This window comes from Camellia sinensis, chromosome 1 (assembly GCF_055761805.1).
Source record: "Camellia sinensis isolate YWXY chromosome 1, ASM5576180v1, whole genome shotgun sequence".
NCBI classification, from domain to species: domain Eukaryota; kingdom Viridiplantae; phylum Streptophyta; class Magnoliopsida; order Ericales; family Theaceae; genus Camellia; species Camellia sinensis.
This window is the reverse complement of record NC_138961.1, coordinates 22,783,843-22,810,486: the sequence shown is the minus strand read 5'-3', so window position 1 is coordinate 22,810,486 and position 26,644 is coordinate 22,783,843. Positions and strand designations below refer to the sequence as shown.

Here is a 26,644-nt window from a genome sequence, read left to right as displayed (position 1 = left end):
TCCAACTGCACAATATTACAGTTTCTGTTCATATTCAATAACTTATTCCACAAACCTAACACATTATCATATATAACATGTTTCAGGTCATTGATGCCTTTGTCAAAATGAAATTGGCACTCCAACTATCAATTGAAGAATTTGATAAACATGATCTAGCCTTTGCAAGAAATCCATACGCGAGAAGATCTTACATTTTCTCAACATTCATCAATGTAAGCAAAACTTAACATACCTTTCAATATTATTCAAACTGCAAAATTTTCTACTTTCTTAACATGTCTTACTACATAGTTTTATAACATATTTCAAACATATATAAATTACAGACTCCATTACAAAACCAAGATCAAGCATTGAATGAAAAAATGATGGACAGCCATTTTCCAGAAGCAATGAAAAACAGATATATTCATTTCCCAATCAACCACAACAATCGTTGGACAATTGTGGTCTTTGACAATACTGATGGGATATGGAGGCACTATGACTCTTTGAGGCCAGCAAAAGATTGCCATAACAAGCACTTTGAAATTGTAAAGGAAATTATAAGTTAAATAAAATTTCCTACTTAGTTTCATTCCTTTCAAAACATCTCAGCATATCACTATAACTAACAAAAATACCCACTAACTATTTTGTAGCAACAACATCAACTGAGATGGAATAAAGCATTATTCAGCAATCAAGGAAACATGTTATCATCTCTAGAGTGCGAGACAGTAATTGCATCAATTAAGAAATGCCCACAACAAACTCCACACTCGTAAGATACAAACTCAATAACTAATATTCCAATATGCTAAATTTTTCAGTTTTACCTAACTAATTAACTTCATCTAAAACTTTGCAGGAATGATTGTGCAATCGCAGTCTGCAATGTTATCAACAAATATATCACCTGGCAATCTGTGTAAAAATCACTTTGACCAACTGAATGGGTCAAATTTCGAGCAAAAATCATCAGTCAATTCCTCAACGATAAGAACCGATCTTGGAAACTCGAGCACTACCAAATGTTAACAAAACATACCAAACCATAGAAACAATGAACAAACTTCTTGACAATACAAATGCGCAAGTGAACATATTTTTGTACTTTTTTTTTTTTAACATGTGACAAGTATTTTTTATACTTTTGGGAATTGATCTTTTTGTGGTTATTATGGTGAAAATGATTGTTGTCATTGATGTTGTTGTTTCTCTTCTTCTTGTTATTATTATTGCTGTTGTTCTTCTTGTGCTTATCATACTTGTTTGTGTTCTTCTGCTTATTATTGTCGTCACATTTGTGGTTGCATATATTTTCATACAGTAAAAGTTGTTTCTAATAATTCTTCCAACTGCAAAAAAATGCAGCTTCATCAAGTTGTTTCTAATAATTCTTAAAACTGCAAAATTATGCAATTTCATCAGGTTGTTTTTCATAATTCTGAAAACTACAAAATTATTCAGTTTCATTACTCAAACAAAAATTATGCTACACAATTATGCATCCAATTTCATGACTCAACAAATAGATGAATTGCATTTCAAAATTGAAATTAAACTGCAAAATTTTACAGCTTTGTCACTACGAAATATGAAATAAATATATCACGTAGTAAAACTGCATTTCAATATTATACAGTTTCAATAAGAAATTTTCAACAACCTTCTCAAAATTCCACAAAAATAAAACCTACCAAATCCATAAAAAAAACAAAACAAAACAAAACAAAAAACAAAAACAAAAATAAAAACAAAAACAAAACAAAACAAAACCGTTACAAAACAACTTCAATAACTAAATAACACATCAAAAAAGAAAAAAAAAATGCAACCAACTTTATTCATTACTTCCATAATACCAAGTATCACATTTTATTATCATAATTCCTTAACTTCAAATACAAATCCAAAAGAATAGACTATGACCTCAAATAGAAGCCTTGCACGTCTTCTTATTGTGATTCTCATATTTCAAGCACCTCCCACACTTGATTTGTTTCACATTCTCACCCCTAGAAGGTATCCTCTTCTTCTTGCTCCACCCGAGCTGCTTCTTCGTTATAGGAGGTTTGATAATCGAACTACCGGCACCATCAAACTCAAATCTCTTACTTGAAAGCACTAGATAAGCAAATTCCTTGTACGACTCTTTAAAACAATCCACATGAAAAAAAAGGATCAATGAAATCATACACATCTCTACCACTACTACGCAAAGCATACATAGCATGATAACAAGGAAAACCATTCAATTTCCATTCATGGCAAGAACAAGTCCGTCTACCAATATCAACATAAAAAGAAATAGAAGAATGAACCTTAAGCATAGTATCACTAGCATAAATCACATCCCAAGACTTGGCAAGCTTCAAAGAGTCCACCAACTTCTTTTCCATAACTGGATACAATTTCGTAGTCCATCTTTTAGATTCAGCTATTCTATTAGACAATTGAGTTATGATTTGAACCCTAATCATATCAACCATACAGGTAATAGGCAACTCACGGGCCCCACCAATCCAATTATTGTAAGACTTGGCAGCATTAGATGACATCTCACCATATTGTTTCCCTCTAAAAAATACATTGGCCCACTTATCATTTTGCAAGCTATCCAACATACTATCAACTTTACCATTTACAGCAATACATCTCAATTTCTCCATTCAATGTTGGAAAGAAGCAACAATTGGTGCATAAGCACATTTAACTAATATTTTCATCAAAGTCAGCTTATAGTTAATACGAAGTCCCACCAATTTGTCAATCAAATTTCTCTTCAAATAGTTCAAACAATATGCATGATGTACATTGGGAAAAATCATTGAAAGAGCGTCTAACAATCCATATTGACGGCCAGACACAAAGGTCAATCTCCGGCCTGAACCAACAGCCTTTAACAACTGATTTAAGAACCACATCCAATTATCTTGATTTTTAGCGTCAACAATCGCAAAAGCCAAAGGAAACAGGCCTGAAAACAAAATAACATGAAACTGCAAAAATTAGCAGACTCACAATACAATAACACACAGACAAATCAAAACTATACTAACTGCAAATAAATACATACCTTGATTACCATCCTTTGATGTTGCTACAAGCAAATGCCCCTTGTAACGCCCCTTCAAGAATGTACCATTAACAAACAACAACGGACGACAAAATTGAAAGCCATACAAATATCCATGAAATGCCACAAATAACCTCCAAAAACACCCATTACTTTCATCCACAGCTAATTCAAATACACTTCCAGGATTCGTTCTCATACCCGTCTCAAGGTACCATCGAAGTTGGTCAAAAGAAATTGTAAAATCACTAAACAACCCACCTCTTGCCTTATCAACTCCTAACCATGCAACCCGATAAAAAACATCTATACCATATTGCTTTTTCAACATTTTTTTAACTTCAATAGGACGAGTCAACAGATTATCACTAATATCATTATGCACAATATCAAACACAAGTCTATAACCAACCATTTTGCTACAAGATCTACAAGCAACAACCCCACAAGTATGCACATTATCCAACTTTATATTAAAAAAAATACCGGAATTCATCAACACCCTTCCATGCACAAACCATTTACAACTCGTAGATGACTTCATCATACATTCAGCAATTACTCTTGTTGCATCGTTCTTCAAATAATTCACTGTAAAACCACACTCAACTGCCTACTTAGCCAATGCAATGCGGAACCCCGGCACTCTACCTTCAAATTCTTGACCAACGCTATGTATAATCCCTTTCCAACTAGCAGACAACAAAACTCTCTCTGGTTCTGGATAAAAACTAGGCAACAAACCACCAAAATCATCACAATCGTTAACCAAAGAACTCTCACAAATTACAGAATCAATCCTAGAAGAATTATCATCAACCTCCACAATTCTCCTATCACCCACAACAACATCAATAACATGAGAACCACTACAACCTACCATTGACATCATATTCCCCAAATCATCATCACATTCAACAATACAATTAGAATATCCAGGAATAGAGAAAAACAAACAAAAGTTACCAACACTCAACTCCTTAAACTTCGCAGATATTTTCTCAACAACTTCATGATAATTACATCCCTCACTAATCTTAATAGCAGCACAAGAATTACTGCATTTGCACATTAACATGAAACACCCATCCATACTACAAAATCACAAACCAACAAACAATTGTTCACATATTCCAAACTGTAAAATTATACAATTACAACATATCAGTATCAACACTTCACAATTCCAAACTGCAAAATTATACAGTTACAACATATCAGTATCAAAACATCAGAATTCACAATTCCACACTACAACTTCAAAACACATTACACTATACAACAAACAAAATCAAAAAAATCAAAATCATTACACTACATCACATACAAAAATCACAAAATAAGTATCAAACAAACAAAGTTTATTACAAAACAAAGAACTATAACAACATTGCCAAACACAAACCAGATATCACGCAAATTTGCTTATCTATATATACATACATATATATATCGACAGATAGAGGCAAAGTGAAACACAGACATAGACACAGACACACAGAGCGCCTATACACAGAGATTCATATCGCATAACGAGATCCACCTCACAGCACAATGACATCCACCTCACGGCACAAAGAAATTGCCATAACGGAAAGAAATCGAGATCCCAGAGGCAAATATTTGATTTTTCACATATATATATATATATATATCTCAAAACAAAGGGTAATACAGTCATTTAAAAAATAAGAAAATAAAAAACAAACCTCCGGGTACAAAACTTAAAAAACTGTGGACCTATTAGTCTATTAAAAATATACTGGGATTAGAAGGAAAATAGATCCCCTACAGAGGACTACATAGTAATTTTTTCAAAAATAAAATAAATTTTTTAGCCCAATAAGACAAAACATCACATCCAACCTATAATCATTACATTCTTTCTCTCACAAAAAAGCCAAAAAATTCAAAAAAAAAGCCAAAAGCTCTTCCCAAACTAGGCTTTTTAACCCCAATCTAAAATAGCCAAAAAAAACTAAAAAGTCAACCCACTTCCCAAACGAAAGCTAAAAATTTTGTGTGTATGTGTGTGTGTGTTTAAGGGACTAGTAAAAGGTTAAGTTGCCTTTGCTTTTGAGTATAGATTGAACGGAACAATTTAGCCCTTGTTTGGTAAATGAATTTTTTAATGCTGGAGTTAAATTAGTCACTAAAAGATAAATAGGTTAAAAAGTTAATAAGACAAAATATCACACCCAATTTATAATTATTTTATTTTTTCTCTCATAAAAGTGAAAAAAGTCAATCTAAACAAACTTTTTAACTCCAAACTAAAAGCAAAAAAGCTAATCCACTTGCAAACGAAGCCTTAAGCTGCAAAATTGTGCCGCGTCAACATTTTTGATAAATTAAAGGATAAATTACACTTTGCACCTTTCAAGTTTGATCACTTTTTCACTTTGGCCCTCTAAGTATATTTTTTCTCACTTTGATATTTTATATTTCAAGTTTTTTCAATTTACTCATAAAATTAACTTTTGTTCAAAATTATACAAAAAATGTCACAATAACTATCACATAACATTAAAAAATATATTATTATATTAAAACTTGAGTTTATGCCACGATAATTGATTTTTTTAATTAATTTAATAATTGTTAAAAAAAATAATAATTATAAATTGAATATGATATTTTATCTTATTTTATTAATTATGTTAAGCAAGTATCTTCTTGCCAAAGAAGGTCATATCTCTCTTGTTTCTACTTGCTCTCTTTGTTGACGTGATCCATGTCTCTTCCCATCACTTTCTATTTTTGTAAGGCATCGTTTGAAAATTACATATTTTAATTAAAAAATTAAAAAATCGTTATAAGTTATCACCTCACTCTATCTATTTTTTTGCATATCTTTTGGTAAAAAATAAAAAAAATTTAAAATAACTTATTTTCAAATGAGGCTTAAGTATTTTATTCAAAAAATTACTATAAGTTGTTATATCACTTTCTTTATCTTTTTGTACATTTTTCATAAAAAATCAAAAAATTATTAAAATAACATGTTCCCAAACAAAGAGTATGATTTTTGTTTTTCTGTTGGAGTCGTTTATATATTATGAAAAAATTAAAAAAAATGATATAATTTAAATAAATACAGTTATCCAATTATATTTATTTAGGGGTGCCAAACCAACTCATAATGTAATAATGTCATGCACTACTTCTATCTCCACTGATATGGTCGTAGTCTCGTTCGTATTTTTCTTTGAGTTTTTTGAAATCATCTAAATAAGTTTATTTTTTAAAAAAAAATTATGAAAAAATATACAGAAAAGTAGAGAAATACTGTGGTACAAATAAATAAATAGTATATTTATCTAAATAAATGGGCTTATTTATTTTCTGGCCATTTGGGCACCTACAAAAAAAATTAAAAGTCAACTTTTAACTAATTTTGAGTCACACCATCTCTCACACAAAAAAAATTTAAAAAAATTAAAAAATTAACTTTTAACCATCTATATAAAATACCCCTTTATATCAAATACTGCCTTTATATTTTTTGGAAATCCTCTCTTCGTACAATTATGATGTTAGATGATATCAGTACCTTAATGATAAGATGGGAATGTTTGCAAAGTAGGCTGAGGTAGAGTTGCAAATGAACCGAGCTGTTCATGAACAAACTTGGCTCGGCTCGTTTAGTAAACGAGCCGAACTCGAGCTCGAATATTAGGCTCGTTTAGTAAACGAGCCGAGCTCGAGCTTGCATAAGCTCGGCTCGTTTATCTTTATTTAAATTATAAAATAAATATATTATTTATATATTAAATAATATATAAATATATATAAATACATTATTTATATATTAAAAATATATAAATAATAATATAAATAATATTAAAAAAATTTATCGAGCCAAGCCGAGTTCGAGTTTCATTAAAATTAACGAGCCGAGCTCGAGCCTAGTTCCTTATCGAGCCAAGCTTGAGCTCAATAAACGAGCTCGATAAGTAAACGAGCCGAGCTCGAGCTCAGCAAAGCTCGGCTCGGTTCGGTTCGTTTGCAGCCCTAGGCTGAGGGGGTTATTTGAGGCTCATAGAAGGAATAGCGCAAAAAAAACGAGAAATTATTCGTTGCTGCTGGGGCACCACTTTAGCTGCGACAGATGGTGCCCCATAGGAAGAGAATTAAGAGAAAACTATACCTACGGTCTGTTATAGTATTTTAAAAATATACATATATTATCTTATATATAAAATGACCTCTCACTATAAAAAAAATATATTTTATTTTACATTCTCTTTTTATTTTTTATCGAAAAAATTTATTCAGCTCATTAGAAATTACTTCTATGATATATAATTGTTTTTTATGTATATATAAAATTTACATATCATATTATATATACATATGTATTTATATATGTGATAAAAAAAAATTTTTTTTTTTTTACCCTATCCGATAATAAATTCTAATTCCGGCTCTATCCACACCAATGAAAAGGTGCCATTTAAACATGTCAGTGAGCTTGCTACATGAATGAGAAACTCTCTTAAGGGTGTTTTGGGTAGATGGTTAAAAGTTACTTTTTAATTTTTTTTGATTTTTTTGTGAGAGAGGGAAGCAGGGAAATTTTATTTCCACACACCAATTTATCTCTATGTACACCTTTTCTCAATTTACACATTAGTAATTTGATTTTTACTTTTTTATCTCAATCCACACACTTCACATTCCAAATATACCCTCACCTTCTCTGTGCACATCCTCTCATTCCATCATTTCTCACTCCAAAAACCTTAACCCTAACTACACTGGTTACTGGCGACGGCGGCAGAGACGACATAAACCACTACCCATTCCTAACCTCTCAACCATTCTCACACAGCCCCTCACGCTGCCGTCATCTCCATCTAGGGGTGTAATTTTAACCCACTTCTTAAAATAGCCCTTACTTAACAGAGATTCAAACCAAACGATTGTCCACGACGTTAAACACAAACACGTACTGCATACAGACGCTTCCCTCTTTTCGGTTTGTCTTGTAATCCGCGCCTAAATTTGAAATTTGAAAGTCTGAATTCAACAAAAATAAATTACGGAAAAAAAAAAACCCATTTGAAAAAAATTTCCATCTCTATTTGCAGCAAACCCCCTCCCCCTACCCCTCCTCCTGTTCAGTTTCTCAACTCCAACAACCGTCCATGACCCACCGTCAACGGCCGAAACACCATAACCACAGTGCAATTACACATGGAGGAGACGCAACCCATTTTGGACAGAAGCTCCTTTTTGGATTACGAGTCTCATTTGGAAAATTCCTTGTCAATTAGGAACTTACTAAATTTTTTTAATATTTATCTACACTTCAAATTTTTAGACTTTCAAAATGGTAACCTCAAGATAGATAAATAGAGATATAACTTATTATTTTTGGTGTGTCTTCACAATATTGAATATGAGCTCTTAGAGCATCTCCAACGGTATATCAATTTTTTTACAAAATTTGAGTAAAAACTTCCTTTGATATCAAGTGTTTCAACGAAAGATTTTGGAGTTTTATCAGACCACTGGTCGATCGGAAGAAAAACTGGGCGGGTGTCCCACTACAACAAATTACACTTTTGGCGACTAAATTTTTAGTCGCCAAAGATTTTTTCCGACTAAATTTTTTGGTAGCCAGCTTTGTCGCTAGATGATTTTTGAGAAAAGTATTGGCGACAAATTTTTTTCTAGTCACCGAAAGGAAAATATTTTCCATCTTTAGTTTTTTAGCTACCAATTTTTTAGTCGTTAAAAATGTGACACTCTTTTTGGCTACCAATTTTTTAGTTGCTAAAAACGTGTCACCCCTTTTTGGCTATCAATTTTTTAGTCGTTAAAAACGTGACACTCCTTTTTGACTACGAATTTTTTAGTCGCTTAAAGCTCAAGCTCTATTTATTAATTTTTTTAAAATGCACATATTGAATATTTTTCTTTAATTTCTAAATTATATGTATTTCATTATCAATGCAACATATAACCTGTATGTCTACAGAATAATACATTTATCAATTATAATCCAAATCCATTATCAATAATACCCATTTCATTATCAACTATTCAAAAATTTTAACTTGTAACATCATATTTCAAATATCATATAAATCCATACAAACCAGGTATAATCCATCTAAATTAAATATTACATACAAAAACACTGGATTTCCAAAACAGAGGATTGTTTCAAAATAAATGTCTTCCATGTACAGAACAAATGCTCTTCGTACACATCCACAATAGCCCACGCAAAAGCAATCTATAAAAAAATAAAAAAAAAATTACCATTAGCAGTTATTCAATAATATTGACGTTTCAAATTATAACAATTATAAAATTAATAATTTAGATATATTATACTCTGCAAATTATAACAATTCTAAAATTAAAATTAATAATTTAGATATATCATAATCTACATATAATCCCATCAAGATCATTTTAATGTTTCCGTTTTGTTGAAAATTTATACAACCTCTAAATTAAACTTCATGCCTGCCTAGTAAACTCTAATTTGACAATTACATGCAATGTTTCGAAAAAAAAAATTTCTCACCAGTATACAACATGATCATAATTGTTTCATAATCAGAATCCTTCATCAGTTTTCATCAAATTTTGTTACTTTTGGCAGTCTACATTTTCACAAATCTTGAACATTGAAGGCACTATAGTTCCACAACATCCAAGAGTCTAAATAATTAGTTTACCAAACAAAATGATTCCTCTTGTTACTGCCACAATAGGCACTCATAAATAAGCAAACCTAAACTCCATCATAAATTATATCCAGTACCAGTTCTAACTAATGCAAATATCATCAAAGCACAAAATAAAAGGAGAAATAAGTTCAAAAAATAATTTCAGATACATGAGAAAGTTTGTAAAATTATTTTTAATGTTGTAGCGTTTAACATTAATACGTAAATATATATATTTTAATTTGCACTGAAATGAAATTTCCCCAGAATGAAAAGCACGACAACTTAGGTTCAAACTTGAACCTTCACCAAAATTGTCCTATTTTCACACTCTGCTAGTCTCTCTCTCTCTCTCTCTCTCTCTCTCTCTATATATATATATATATATATATATATATATAAACACATATATGACAAATAAACCTGTGTAATAAAGCAATAAAACAATGACAGGACCTATGTAATAAAGCAATTGTAACCTTCATTCAAACAGATACCAATAACAACAAAACAAATGCTATCAAAACTAATAATAATAACAAAATTACTAACCTGCTTGATGGTTGGAAGCTCTCGATTTGCAAATGTTGGAGCCGATAGGTGTTATTCTAATTAACGACAAGAATAAAAATTAGAATTTAGGAATAATTATTGAAAAATGTGTACACAGATGTAGAGATAGAATAAGAAAGAGACCATAGCTTGTAATAGAGGATACCCATTGAATCGTGGCCTCGAAATTGATATATAATTAAAACTCAAAGCACTTATAATACCTAAAAAGCAATCAATGCCATCAATGAACACAATAGCTCTAGAAAAAAAACTTCAAGTATTGTAGACCTCAAGTACCATCAACAACAATCTCGAGAAGAAAAGAAAAAAAAAAAAAAAAGAATTAGTAACCAAAATGACCCTACATGGCTAGGTGAATGGAAGCATAAACAGGGGAGAAACGGAATTCCTTCACCCCTTTGTGGTTAGATGTACTCATTACACAATGCAAAAAAAAAAAAAAAAACAACAACAACAAAGTATTAAATAACATATGGTTCTTTGATTTAATAGCATGCCTCTGAATAGTGGGTTTGTTAGCTTTTAATGATTTGATGATTAGAACTCTATATATAATTGTTACTGGTGCTTTGATTTAATTTTTGTCCATTTTTATATCTGCTTCAAACAGGTAATTTCTTGTATACTCACTCAAATTATTGAGTTGGATGGATTTGAAACACAGTTTACTTTGGTTTGATTTGATAAATAAATAAATAAATAACCAATTATCAATAATTCAGTACTGTTGCAAATCTATAGAACTATTATCATACATATCACTATAATAAAATCATCATCCTACCATTCAAATCTATAAAACTATTATCATACATATCACTATAATAAAATCATCCTACCATTTCAAAATAATAAGAAATGAAGATTAAATTTAAAAAAATTAAATAACATAGTGTGCTTACTTTATGGATATTACTCCTCTACCACCTGAGCTTTTAAAAAAAAAAAAAAAGGGAATAATGAGCAAAAGACTCAATAGGTAGTAGGATTGAGCTTGGTGTATGTGAGTGAAAATAAACCAGGGAAAAAAAATAATGCAAAGAAACAGAGAAGAGAGGTACTTCTGAGACTCAAAATACGTGGTTATTCAAATGATAGCAAACAAATAAATACCAAAAAAATAAACTGTTAGGCAACAAAATAACACAATCGACCACAACACAAAACAAACCTTCCCAACCAAAACAATAAAAAACTGTCCGATTTTTATACAAAAAACTGTCCAAAAAACTGTCTGATGAAGGAGATGTTCGATTTGTTAATTAAAACAACAAAGAAAAGCAATAAATCAAAGAAGTATCAAGTGTAACGAAGACTGAAGTAGGTATTTTTGGCTTATATGTTGGCTTGTATGTGGGTTTTGTCAATTGGAATCACATATATATGCATATTGGAATCTGTTATTTGCTATTATTTTTACATATTGGAATCATATGTATACATCCATAATCATATATGTACATCCATAAAATTATATATATATATAATACACTCAAATGGATTTGTAAATACACACACAAATGCACATATATACATACATTTTTTACTCCAATCTCTGAATCTCTCTATTTTATTTTGACTCCCATCTTTGAATCTCCCATCTCTTTGATCTCTTTTTATTATGGCTCAATTCAGTCTTCGTCAATATTGAAGAGGGTTTGAGGCTGCCACTGTTGATGACGATTGGGATGGTGGAAAGAGGAAGGGAGGAAGAGAGAAGATGAAGAGACTAATAAGGGGTTTGGGGTTCAGTCGCCAGCAAGGGTTGGGTTCCGGCAGTGAACCACGTCCGATGGAGAGAGAGAGAGAAAGAGAGAGAGAGAGAGAGGGTCTGCTTTCAAAATTTCAAATCATAAATAAAGAGATGAGAGTGTGTGTGAAAAAGAGAAAGGGTGTGTGTTGAAAATGGTCCATATTTTGGACCAAATAGAGAGTGAGACATTGTAAGCCTTTGGATTGAATTCAATCTAATGGTTCATATTTTGACAAAGGGACAGAAGTCTCATCAGAAGGGGGGGGAAAAAAAGCTAGAGTTGTTTTGTTATATAGATATATTACACCATTAGCAACTAAATATTTTTAGTCGCTAATTAATTTTATTAATCCCTCCAAAATTCGAAATGTCTCCCTCCAAATATTTTAGTTTTTGGCTACTAAAATTTCTTTTTGTCGCTGAAAATAAGATAAAAAAATAATTTTTTATTTTCCATTCAACAACTAAATGGTTTTAGTAGCCAAAACTAATATACGGCGACTAAAATATTTTTTTGTCGCTGAAAATATGTTTTTGGCGACCAAACTTTTGGTCGCTAAAGATAAAAAATAATATATTTTTTTTTTCCATTCGGTGACTAAATGATTTTAGTAGCCAAAACTCAATATACGACGACTAAAATATTTTTTTGTCGCTGAAAATATGTTTTTGGCGACCAAACGTTTGGTCGTCAAAGAAAAAATAATTTTTTATTTTACATTCGGCGACTAAATGGTTTTAGTAGCCAAAACTCAATATACGGCGACCAAAATATTTTTTTAGTTGCTAATTTTGATATTTTTAGCAACTAAATTTTTTTTAGTCACTGTTAATCAATACACCTCGACTAAAACAAATTAGTAGCTAAATATTGTACTTTTGGCGACTACAATTTTTTTAGTCGCCAATTTTGGTCACCAAATGTGCATTTTATTGTAGTGTCTAGCAGGTCGACCGATCAATGTGATTTTTTTATTTTTTTTATTTTTTTTATTTTTTGCCTTGAGGTTGTCAACTGGACAGTATAATTTTTTCACTTTTTTTTGCCTTGAGGTGGTCATCCAGGAGAACATTCGAGGGATATCCGGGAGACATTCGGCAACAGTAATGAACAGTGATTTGATGAAAGAAAAGTTGGACCTCAGTTTGTTGAAAGAAAAGTAAAATTTTCGATTTAATACCGATTTGATAAAACCGTTAGAGTTGAAAAAAGACACCTTTTTCATCAAATTCAAATTTGATGACGAGTTTGACACACAGTTGGAGATGGTCTTATATAGGCATATATTGTTGTTCAAATTTTGAAATTAAATAAATAGATTTATGAAGAAATCAAATTATATATATACTAAGAACACATACTAATAATTACAACTAAATTTCAACAGAAATACACAGAACAATAAAAGGGTAAAGAGACGAAACCGAAGCCTACACGGAAGCAGTTTCCTTAAAACAGATTTCGCCGCCTCACTGGTCGAGTGCTTGAGGAATCCCGGCGTCTGTCTCCCAGGATACGACGGTCAAAACCAGCTACGGCAGAAGCACTCTCTGTCTAGCTTAGCGAACAAAACAGTGGCAGTACTCTCTCACTGTAGGAACTTTCAGGCAAACTGACTTGTGAAATGGAAGTAAAAATTTCTGTGTTTGAGACTTGACAGGAGGGTCTCAATTTATACATGTATAGGGGAGAGAGGAAGAGCCTCCAGCCTTTATGGCTGTTCATAATGCACCATTAACCTCTGCAATAAAGGCAGGAGTTACAAACCCCATTAATGCAGGAGTTACAAACCCCATTAATGCAGGAGTTACAAACATCATTACCTTTTTTTCCATGAAGCTAACTTCATGAGGTAATTTCTCATTCAAATCTCAATGGTTTTTGGCCATTCTATCTGTGGTGTAAAGATCTCAATGCAAAGTATCTCTCCAACACAATAGATGGTTGGGACCCACTTTAATCCTTAATTAAAGTCACCACACTTTAATATTAAATTAAAGTCCCCAAAAATCATTTTTTCCAACAATCCCCCACATGAATAAAAATTGACCGAATGACTCAACAAACGAACACCGTTCAACAATAATGACTCGGAGAGAGAGTACAACGGACTAACCCCGACATCAGAGAAGGTAGCTTTTGGCTTTGAACCTCTCCTAGTGAAAACCTATCGAGTTTACTGGCTGATCAGTGAATATGACATCTTGAACTACTCTGCCGTTTATGTAAACTGAGACAATAGATCTCACATGGGAATTACTCCTACCACCATTCTGTTCTCACTGGTGTGCCCTGTGTGGCCCTGGACACTAGCCTGGTTTAGCGAGTGGTTTCAAAGAATCTTGGCCTCCCAATTCTTCTAGAAGTGGCCCCACTTCACACTCACATAGGTGACTCTACTTGAGTATCCTGCTATACTCAGCTCAATAGCTTAACACACTAGAGTCATTAAAAGCTCAGCTTAACCTCTACACTTGCAGGTATCACTGATAGAAGGAATGGCTAGAGGTTTAACCTCCTTAGTGACATACCACCGTTACACGCAATTAGGGTTGTCCCATTGAACCTAGATCTTGGGATCTCCAGTCAACTAGGTTGGGTTTCCATTCCGGTAACTTCCAACGGCCTCAACCCCATTCCTTTTGACGACGTTTCGACTAACACTCGATTTAACCCTTTGGTTAGCGGATCCGCAATGTTGTCCTTAGACTTTACATAGTCTATAGAGACAACTCCATTCGAGAGTAGTTGTCGTATGGAATTATGTCTACGACGGATATGTCTAGACTTTCCATTATACATATTACTCTGTGCCCTACCAATTGCAGATTGACTATCACAATGAATACAAATAGCAGGCACAGGTTTGGACCAACTTGGAATATCTTCAAGGAAATGGCAAAGCCATTCAGCTTCTTCCATTGCTTTATCCAAAGCAATAAACTCTGATTCCATCGTTGATCTAGATATACACGTTTGTTTGGAAGATTTCCAAGACACCGCTGCTCCACCAAGAGTGAACACATATCCACTAGTGGACTTTGAGTCCTTTATATCTGATATCCAATTTGCGTCACTATAGCCTTCAAGCACCGCTGGATATCGAGTATAATGCAGCCCATAATCCCGAGTGCTGCGTAAATACCTTAACACCCGCACAATACCCTTCCAATGAGAAGCATCGGGATTACTTGTGTATCTACTAAGCCTGCTAACCGAGTAAGCTATATCCGGCCTAGTACAACTCATCAGATACATTAAACTTCCAATTACCCGAGAATATTCTAACTGCGAGGCATTTTCATTATTATTCTTGGTAAAATGTAGACTTAAGTCTACAGGTGTCAATGACACACTCGTATCTGATCCACTAAACTTCTCAAGTATCTTATCAACATAATGAGACCGAGATAGTACAATTCCGTCAGAGATTCTGGTAATCTTAATTTCCAGAATAACATCTGCAATGCCCATATCCTTCATGCCAAACTTAGAGTTTAACAACTTCTTGGTAGTTTTGATCATTTCATCGTTACTACCTATAATGAGCATATCATCAACATATAGACACAAAATGACATAACCTCTGTCAGTGTCTTTGACATAAACACACTTGTCACATTCGTTGATTCTAAACCCATTTGACAACATTGCGTTGTCAAACTTCTCATGCCATTGTTTAGGCGCTTGCTTCAAACCATACAAAGATTTGACAAGTTTACAAACTTTCCTGCTTTGCCCTGGAGCTGAAAATCCTTCAGGTTGCTCCATGTAGATTTCTTCATTCAAATCTCCATTTAAGAAAGCTGTCTTTACATCCATCTGGTGAATTTCTAGATTGCGCAAAACAGCAATCGCAATCACCATCCAAATGGATGTTATCCTAGTAACAGGTGAGTACGTATCAAAGTAATCCAGGCCTTCTCGTTGCCTGTACCCTTTGATAACAAGTCTCGCCTTATACTTGTCAATAGACCCATCGGCCTTCATCTTTCTTTTAAAAATCCATTTGCAGCCTAAAGGCTTGTAACCTGGAGGTAAATCTACCAGATTCACCTCAGAGACAACGGCAGACAAGTGCATATCATCCTCCTCATGGGAGTGCTCTTGTAAATCTGCCATATAAGCACGAGGTTTAGTCTTGTATGACTTCTTCTGCTTGTGACAGTCACTAGCCCAATGCCCATTGCTACCACAGTTATAGCACTTCCCAAAGAACCGATTACTTGGTTCCGGTGGCTTGTAAGCCGGCTTCTTTGCAACACCACCTCTAGGTCCCAACTTAGAGGGCTTCTTTCTTATTCCAGAAGATTTGCCATGTTCAATGACATTGGCTTTTACTGAGGAGGTATTCCCTCCTTTCTTTCTATTATCCTCCTCAATCCGGAGTCGGACCACTAGCTCTTCAACTGACATTTCCTTGCGCTTGTGCTTCAAGTAGTTCTTGAAATCCTTCCAACCATTGGGAAGTTTCTCAATGATCACAGCAACTTGGAATGACTCGTTCAAAGGCATTCCTTCAGCATGAATTTCATGCAAGATCACTAGAAACTCCTGGACTTGGCTTATCACAGTTTGAGAGTCTACCATTTTAAAATCAAGGAACCGGCCAACCACAAATTTCTTTGCCCCGGCATGCTCAGTCTTATACATTTTGTCCAGAGATTCCCATAACTCTTTTGCTGAGCTCTTGGAACAAAACACACTATAGAGTGAGTCTGCCAAGCTGTTAAACACATAGTTCCGGCAAAGATAGTCTGTCTGCTTCCATGTGTCAAGCGCCATGACTTTCTGCCTATCAGGCTCATTCTCTACCACGGCTGGAGGATCCTCGCTCAGAACCTTTGCAAGGTTTAGCGTGGTCAAGTAGAATAGCATCTTTTGCTGCCATCTCTTGAAGTTCACCCCAGCAAATTTCTCTGGGCGCTCATGATGACTAAGCGGTCCTCCCAGAATAGCCGGAGTAACGCCATGGTTGACCACAAAGGTCACAACAGTAGGGGCTGGCAACCCAGTTGCCCCGGGGTTCAGATCCCCACCAACATTAGCAGTAACAGCAACATCAGTGATAGTTGCCATTTCGAACAAATAAAACCTCCTTTTTAGCCAAGGCTAAACACTTTGGTTTCTATTCCAGAAAACCAAACCAAAATCCAAACTTACAAGCAATTTAAACTTGCAAACAATTTAAAATTGCTACAACCAAATACATGCATATAAAATGCGTCTAATAAGCAAATAAAACTTGCTACTACACATTGGTAAACAAACCAACTAAATCTCAAGTAAAAAATTTCTTCAAACATAAAGAAAAATAACCAATCCAATTGAGGATTATAAGTAGTCCATACAATTCCTTTCTTCGCTTAGGTATGCCTACAAAGAGAGTTAGTAGAAAACGACAACATAATATAAAGCAATTGTACATACAATCAAATATTATTTAACCTTCTAGCAAATCATAGAATAGCAAAATAACTAAGGAATTAAGATACTATACAAGTTACAAAACCTTATAACTTCTACATTAAATTAAAAAATTAATTGCCATAAATTATATAAGAATTTAATTCACAATAACCATGTAAATAAATATAGGCAAGTTACACAAATTTTATAACTCCAAAGAACTACATTTAATTCAAACTTTAATTCATCCAATTAAATCACACACTATTCATGGAAATAACTTATGTGTATAACTCTAGAAAACTAGAAGCAATTTCACATGCAAATTAGATAGTAAAGCTAGAAGCATGCAAAATCAAAATATACATATGCAACATTAGACAAATAGGATGAAACCAAATAAGTAGCATGCAGTTTATGTAAATAATTTGAATTGTTTATATATAATAAATTAATAACCAAGCACTTCAAGTATATAACCATTCAACCATTAACATGCAAAAATTCTAAAGATTAAATCATGTAATCTAGTCTAGAAAATAATAAGCATGTAACAAATTAAAACCTAGAATATAATAGAATTAGCATGTCAAAATTGCAACATCAATAAATTATATTTTATAACCTTAAAATTCATGCAAATCATAGAAGGGGAATGATGAACCATACTCATAAAATAAGATCAGAGTAATACAATTAAGTATACAAATTATGATAGAGCATTCTAATTAAACTAAACAATTAGAGAATCACATTGCATAATTTACAATCATTGAAATAGGGAGCAATTCCGCAACAGTTCCTAGTAACATTATACAAATGTCTATATAAATCTATTCGATCAATTTCATAAGAAAACATATATGAGAAATCTGTTTTAAGCTTGTTGTTCAAATTTTGAAATTAAATAAATAGATTTATGAAGAAATCAAATTATATATATACTAAGAACACATGTTAATAATTACAACTAAATTTCAACAGAAATACACAAAACAATAAAAGGGTAAAGAGACGAAACCGAAGCCTGCATGGAAGCAGTTTCCTTAAAACAGATTTCACCGCCTCACTGGTCGAGTGCTTGAGGAATCCCGGCGTCTGTCTCCCAGGATACGACGGTCAAAACCAGCTACGGCAGAAGCACTCTCTGTCTAGCTTAGCGAACAAAACAGTGGCAGCACTCTCTCACTGTAGGAACTTTCAGGCAAACTGACTTGTGAAATGGAAGTAAAAATTTCTGTGTTTGAGACTTGACAGGAGGGTCTCAATTTATACATGTATAGGGGAGAGAGGAAGAGCCTCCAGCCTTTATGGCTGTTCATAATGCACCATTAACCTCTGCAATAAAGGCAGGAGTTACAAACCCCATTAATGCAGGAGTTACAAACTTCATTACCTTTTTTTCCATGAAGCTAACTTCATGAGGTAATTTCTCATTCAAATCTCAATGGTTTTTGGCCATTCTATCTGTAGTGTAAAGATCTCAATGCAAAGTATCTAGACCCACTTGGACCCAACACAATAGATGGTTGGGACCCACTTTAATCTTTAATTAAAGTCACCACACTTTAATATTAAATTAAAGTCCCCAAAAATCATTTTTTCCAACATATATGTCAAAACCATGTGTACCTCATAGTTAGGCCATACCATATGTACCACGTATCTAAGATCATTCATCTTTCATAGTTAGACCATATGTGGATAGATCATATATATCATGTGGCCTTCAAGATTAGGCCACACTATGTGCACCATGAGGTTGCACCATATTATTTATCACATAGTTTCCAACAATTTATTTATTTATTTATTTATTTTTGCATTACCTTTATCACTTCCAAAGCAGTCTAGGACTACAGCCACCATGAAGCACCATTACTGTGTCAACAAATTAGAGAATACCAAGGCCCATTTAGAGGTAAGTTAGCTCTCAATAAATTGCATTTTTGCTATTTTTTACGTTTGTTTTGGCAACAAATAAACAGATTGGTTTGAATTTTGAATTTCACCAAGTACTGTAAATGTTTGTAAAAATGTCTAATTGAATATATATTATTTCATGTGGTAATCATTTTGACACCCTCAAATTTCATTGTGGTGACCTATTGAGCTTTGATGTTGAACACCTCTGTGAGCTTAAAATCCCAATATTGTTTTATATAATGCGTGAGGCTTAAGGGCTGCTTCTACAAAAGCTAGTAACCATAGATTTGTTATGTTTGGTGTCCAATCCCCTGAACTGCTTATTTTTAACAATTTGGTCTTGCATTAGTTTTGTAATTAAAAAGGTTTGTTGTGTTTCCTTGTAGGTGTGGAGCAAGCATTTCAAGCAATTAAAAAGTTCATAGGCACTGAGAAGACAAGTTGTTTCACCTCCATGTTGTGTATTTAGGATTGTCAAGGTGGACAGCTATAGCTCAATATTCAGTTGAAGTGGCAATGGCCATATGGGTGGATTATCATTGATAAATATTTGCATTAATAGTATTTAGTTGAAGTGACAATAATTTTTTGCATTAATAATTCTTGTATGCGACTTTGTTGGATGGTTTAAACACTTCGATTCATCTATTTAAAGACAAGGGTTGTATTTTGATTGGAAGTAATTTTTGTTGTAATTTAGTTTTGGGTGGTGGTGATAATGCCATGCTTACAAATGTTGCTTCTATGCTACATTTTGATGTAATTTTTGTGGTGATAAATACCCATTGAAGACAAGGACTTTGAATGAGTAATAGTTATTTATCTTTTATCTTTTGTATCGGCTTACTTGCCCCTTGCATTATATTTAATTCCATTTGAACCATAAGTCATCAATTCATTATTTGTGTTTTTAATGTTGTGTTTGGTTGGGGGATTTGAGGAGGGATTTAGAAAGGGAAAGGGAAAAGGTGTGTGAAATTAGGTGAAATATAGGTGTATTTTATTCACATTTCGCTTAACTTTTCCCTTTCCTTTTCTAAATTTCTCCTCAAATCCTCTTACCAAACACAGCGTAAAGGTTTGTATTGAATGCCAAATTGCACCAGAATTTTTGGCCTATGGCAACAAATAAATTTGCTACTCAGTTATGAAAATTGCACTGCATTTTAAAAAATTGTTATCAATTTTTGGATTTGGACTCCGCATAAGATTTTATACAATCAGGATGAGGTTTGGATTCTCAAGAGATTTTTTCTTTTTTCTTTTTTTTTTTTGTGCGGGGCACAAGTTGAGTTTCGTGGTCCATTTTGGAGATGATTTCAGAAATTCAAACTGTTCGCTTTTTAAGACTTGTCCATTTTGGAGATGACTTCAGAAATTCAAACTGTTCACCTTTTAAGACTTGTTTGGTAGAATATTTATGTAAAAAATTAAAATAATTACATATTGATAGTTATATATTTGAATTATAATCACTCCACTTTTATAATGTAAATGTGATTTAAATATATAGCTATTGATTTACGATCAACTTAATTTTTTACATAAATATTCTACTAAATCAATCTTAAAACTAAATGGTTTGAATTACAAAAGTCAACTCCAAATAAAATTCACCAAATCCAAACTTTTCTCTCGAATCCACACCTTTGCAGAGCCTAACAAAAAATCGATTGGATTGGTATGATCTATATGAGTGCCAAACAAAAATGGGAGAAAAAAAGAAAAAGAAAAAGAAAATGTGATACTCCAATCTAAAAATCAAGGTCGCGAATCTAGCAAGAAAAAAAAGAAGCAACCAGATTATATGTAAATTACAAGTATTATTTAGATTTCGTTTGGGATATGGGTTGATTTTTTGACATTTGACTTTTTAACTATTGTTTGAGACTAAAAAATCTCGTTTTGGATGGACTTTTGATTTTTGTGAGAAAAAAAATAAAATAATTATGATTTGAATATAACATTTGTTAGAAATGGTTTTTGAAAAAATCTGGAAAAAAAAAACAAACTTTTTTCTAAACTTTGGTTTAATTTTTAGGTGGGACCCATGAGCTATTGTTGGTGGTTCTAAGTGGTAATGCGTTCTATGTCGTGTTGTGATTCACGTAGTATATTTGGTTGCTCAAAACCATTATCGGGTGAATAAGAAATTGAAGCCAAAGAGAGCTCCATAGAAATAGAGTTTTTGTGGAAATTTCTTAAAGGTATGGTTTAGGCTTATCCCACATTGATTTGGTGGACATATTTTGAATGGGTTTATAAAGTTTTAGTTTGGAACTTGGGGTAGACCCTAAGGGGCACCAAAGTTTTATAGAGAGGGAGGTTATGCGCAAAGTGGGCTAGATCTATTGGATCCAAAATAAACATGCGCGCCGCTGTCGTCTGGTCTGACGGGCTGGGCTGGGCGCGTGGAGTGAGGTTGGGTTGGGATTGTCCGGCCCAATACTTATTTTTTTGGGTAAAAAACATTTGAATTTATTTTTTAATTTTAGGAAAATAAATTTTGACCGTTTGAATTCAAATCTTGGTCTGAAAATTTGCACCCTTCTGGAACAGACAGATTTCAAATCTGTCCATTACAATTTAAAAAACCCTTACCTGTTTAATTTAAAATTCAAACAGATTTGTATCGGTTTAATTTAAACTAAATAGGTACCATACCTGTTGGATTCAAAACTAAGAGGCACCATTGCACCTATAAATAGACTAGTCCTCACTTGTATTCTCCATTCAATTTTCGTCCTAAAAAAATACTGCATTACTCTCTACATTTTGCTACATTATTTTTCTTGTGAAAGTGTATAAACACATAGTATGTTCGTTGTACGGAAAATTTGTAGTGCTACAATTTTCCGTTGATTGATCATTTTATCCTAAGAGATAAACATCCGCAAATCTGAAAGTACCGTGGAGAGGATGAATCTATCTTAAGGACACAGTGTCAAACACTGCACTTGATCAGAATATTGTTCAAGAAATTAATCAAGTAAGTTATGAATTTATTTTATGTTTTATTTATTTATATCAGATTTTGATTTTGTTTTTGGAATAAAATAAAATTTGTTTTTATTTATTTATCTTAATTTCTAGTTTGATTTTTTGTAATCAAACAAACTCTCTCCTTTCTTATATTTCCTTGGGTAAATTACACTAACAGTACCTATAGTTTAAGAATTGTGTCACTTTGGTCCCTAACTTTTCAATTGTGACACATTTGACCTTGAATTTTGAATCTTGTTCTAAATAAGAACAATTGAAGATACCATTATTTAATTTCAAGGTTAAAATAGTCAATTTAATAAAATATAAACTAATTTGACAAAAATAAATGTCAAAAATATATTTTTAATTTTTTAAAAATTATTTTATCCACCAGTGATAAAATTATATAAAATTGATAAATATTAATAAAAATTACATGATTAATTTTTAAAAATTAATTTTGCATGATCATTATCCAAACACATAATAAAAATTATTTTGGTAAAATAAAAAAATAAATGTGTAAAAGATTTATCAATTTTACATAAGTTTAATTTTAGTGGGTAGAAATAATTTTTAAAAAATTAAAAATATTTGTTTGACATTTATTTTTGTCAAATTAGTTTATATTTTATCAAATTGACTATTTTACCCTTGAAAAATCTAACGATATCTTCAATTGTCCTTATTTGAAACAAGATTCAAAATTCAGGGTCAAATGTGTCACAATTGAAAAGTTATGGATCAAAGTGACACAAGCCCCACACTATGGGGACTATTACTGTAATTTGCCCTATTTCTTTTGTATTCCGTTTTGTTAGGTTTTTATTCTTGGCAATCCCGTTTGACAAAACTCCTTTGAATTGTAATTTTATTCGCACTTTTTATTTCAGTGAAGCTATGAGTTTTTAGATGCGAATCCAACCCGAATTGTACTTTGTAGAGAAGTTTGTGATGTCAATGCTTTCAAGATTGCCACTTCGCTGATTATGACGGGGATCGAGCTGCCCGGTCAGCTTGTGGGGGTCCAAGGGGCAGCGCCCCTTGACGGGTTCGGGGCAACGCCCAGGCGAGGTCAAGGGGCAGCGCCCTTGAAACAAAATACAAAATTGCATTCGAAGTTACATGTCCGTCTTTGCTTGCTCAAGCGAAGGAGTTCTCGCTCGAGCGAAGGCTGCGTCTGGCAAAAAACCTGAGAATGATGAATGTACACTTGAGCAAAGGTTGTGTGGCTCGAGCGAAGCCACTTATGGAAAACACGCGTTTTTGGTTCCTCGCTCAAGCGAGAGAGTCTTCGCCCGAGCGAGCTTCGCAGTCCCAGATTTCTATAAGTACGTTTTTCTGTCAGATTTTAGGATTACTGCTTCAGATCTTCTTTTTGGATATTAAGGTTTATATCTGGGGATATTTTGCTAGCTTTCTTTGACGTTTAATTGAGTATTCAACTCATGGGTTAAGAATAATACATCAAAGAATTGTTTGTTCATTCTATACAAAAGAGAGAGTTGTTCTTCGGTGGATTCTGAAGAATTTGAGCCTAAAGCTTTAGTGGATTCTGGAGTGGCTCATAGTCAAGACAATTCCGAGGTGATGACGGGGTTGGAAGAGGCACATAGGGGTTGGTTCAATTTGGGCGTGGACTCGCTAGGTAATTGAGAGTATACCTATGTAATTCCTTTATGTCTTTTTAGTAGATTGTTTTGTGACTTTTGCCCGTGATTTTTTTATCACAATTGAAGGTGTCAAATTGTGATTTTTTTCACGTAAAATCATTGTGTCGATTTGTCTTGATTGTTTGATTGGGATTGTTGTTTACTGCTTAAAATTGATACATAATCACAATCAACATCTTGGGGATTTCTAGATTTTTCAATTGGTATCAGAGCGGGTCGTTTTTTTGTTTTTTAAAACTTTTGAGCGAGATCTTGTTTGATTTGTGATAATGGATTCAATTCGTGAGGGAAATTCTATGGTTCGACCACCCCTATTTGACAGATCCAATTATTCTTTTTGGAAAGCTCGAATGAGATCGTTTTTAAAGTCTATTGATGAAAAAGTTTGGCAATCTATCATGTATGGGTGGACTGAACCAACGATTATCGTTGATGGAGTAACTTTCCCAAAACCAATTGATAAGTGGGACACAATTGATTACCAAAATAGTAATTGGAATAGTAAAACTATCAATTCTTTTTTTTGCGCTGTCACACCTGAAGAGTTTAGTCGTATTTGCAATTATGAAGTCGCAAAAGAGGCTTGGGATATCTTACAAACTATTCACGAGGGCACTCCTTCTGTTAAACGCTCAAAACTTCAAAGACTCACGTCTAGTTTCAAAAACCTTTCAATGAAAGATAGTGAGACCTTTGATGAATTTTATGCGAAGTTGAGTGACATTGTAAATTCTAGCTTCAATTTAGGTGAAAAAATACCAGAATCCAAAGTTTTGGAAAAAATTTTGAGATCCTTGCCGGATCGGTTCCAATCAAAAGTTACGGCTATTGAGGAGGCTCAAGATGTTGATAATCTCAAGTTAGATCATTTGGTTGGAAATCTCCAAACTTATGAGGCACATAGAAATTTCAAAAAGAAACAAAAAGATAATATTGCTTATAGTAGTGCTCATAGAGTTGGAGAAGATTCTGATGAGGACTGTGAGATAGATTCTAAGATTACGGATGCTTTTGTAAAACAATTTAAAAAATCTTTTTTGAAAAAGAATCCTAATCTTTTGGACTCTACTCATACTCATAAATCCAAAGGCAAAGATAAACTCAAAATTAATTCTATAGCCAATAAGGAGAAAGGAAAGATACAAGGGAACTCTGAAAGAGTCCAATGCTATGAATGCCAAAGATTTGGCCACTTTGCTCAAGAATGCCCCACTCGTTTGAGGAAGAAGAAAGCCCTTGTTATCACTTGGGATGATGAATCAGAATCTGATAGAGATGAAAGTGACAATGAAGATCAAGGTGAAGAGGGACATACACAATTCCTTACTTTCATGGCGGCTTCTGAAATTGAAGGACGAACAGAGTATCCGAAGAGGCCGATTGAGAATGTCATTGATGATGAATCCTCGGGAAGTGATGATGAAGAGCTTGAGCAAGCTTATGAAAAGTTGTATACAGAATCTTTTAACTTATCCAAATTGAATAACAAACTCACTATGAAGCTCAAAGCATGTGAAAGTGAGAATGTCAAACTAAATGAAGAGATTTTCGAGGCTAGGATTGATGCCATCAAGATAGCTAATGATCGACAAGCCCTTTGTGCAAAAATCTTGACTTGTGAGACAGAGAGAAATGAGCTACAGCAAATCTATGCAATGTATGAAGAAAGATTGAATCTCTTGAGATGTCTCAAGTTGTCTTGGAAGAACTAATGATCAAGAAAGAGGAAGAGCTCAAGTGTGCTATGGCTACCATTGGTCTTTGGAACAAAGGATCAAAGACTTTGGAGGATATCAGTGGGTCTCAACAAATGTGTTGTGATAAGAGTGGCATTGGCTGTGGTGATAACAAAGAACAAAAACAGAGTGCATCTACATCTTATGATACAAGAGCTCAAGGAAAGGGAGAACAAAAAATTCAACATAAAGATGGACTTCTCAAACTTCCTAAAGTTGGTAAGGTAAAAGAAAAGAAGGTACACCCTGTACACCCTGTTTTTATTTGTCTTCATTGTGGTATGCATAGCCATATTCGCCCTTATTGTTATAAGTTGCATGGAAGAGTGTCTCATAGAGATGGAAGAAATTCCAACATCTCATGGGATAGAAGACACTTCATTGGTAGTAATGAGATTAAAGATTTTATTAGACCTCGTTATTTTGATCAGCTTGAGAACAAACATGGAACGAGTTTTCATTTTCGTAGACTTAGGAATAGGAAGTTGAAAACCACGTCAAGACAGGTTCCTATTGCAGGGGAAAGGAACCACAACGTCAAGACACCACTCAAGAACCGCAATTCTCACAACTTTGTTCATACTAAAGCGGTTTGGGTAAGAAAACTTGACTTGTGCTAATTTGTTTATTCTTTTTAGTTTTTAGGTTTCTGTGTTTTTTTTTTTTTTTTTTGGGTCATTTAATGTGTGCCTATTCTTTTTCTGTATTACTTTGTTTAGAATAAAAAATAAAAAAAAATCCAAAAATATTTTCTTAGTATGGTTTTGCAAGCTTGAAATTTTTGAGTGGTCCTTGGTGCATATTGGAATTGATAAGAATATCCATTACATGT

General features: G+C 33.3%; 1 protein-coding gene and 1 long non-coding RNA gene across 2 annotated transcripts; one reads left to right on the top strand and one right to left on the bottom strand.

Moving 5' to 3' along the window:
- Nucleotides 1-2,657: 2,657 nt before the first annotated feature.
- Nucleotides 2,658-3,479, bottom strand: LOC114322782 (uncharacterized). Its single transcript, XM_082921834.1, has 2 exons — nt 3,065-3,479; nt 2,658-2,965 (listed from the first exon to the last, which is right to left on the bottom strand). Exons 1-2 carry the CDS (start codon nt 3,477-3,479, stop codon nt 2,658-2,660), a joined length of 723 nt encoding a protein of 240 aa, XP_082777960.1.
- Nucleotides 3,480-19,253: 15,774 nt separating this feature from the next.
- Nucleotides 19,254-20,226, top strand: LOC145789596 (uncharacterized). The gene is made up of 2 exons (XR_014327689.1): nt 19,254-19,413; nt 19,805-20,226. It is a non-coding gene; the product is annotated as an uncharacterized LOC145789596 (long non-coding RNA).
- The last annotated feature ends 6,418 nt before the right edge of the window (nt 20,227-26,644 follow it).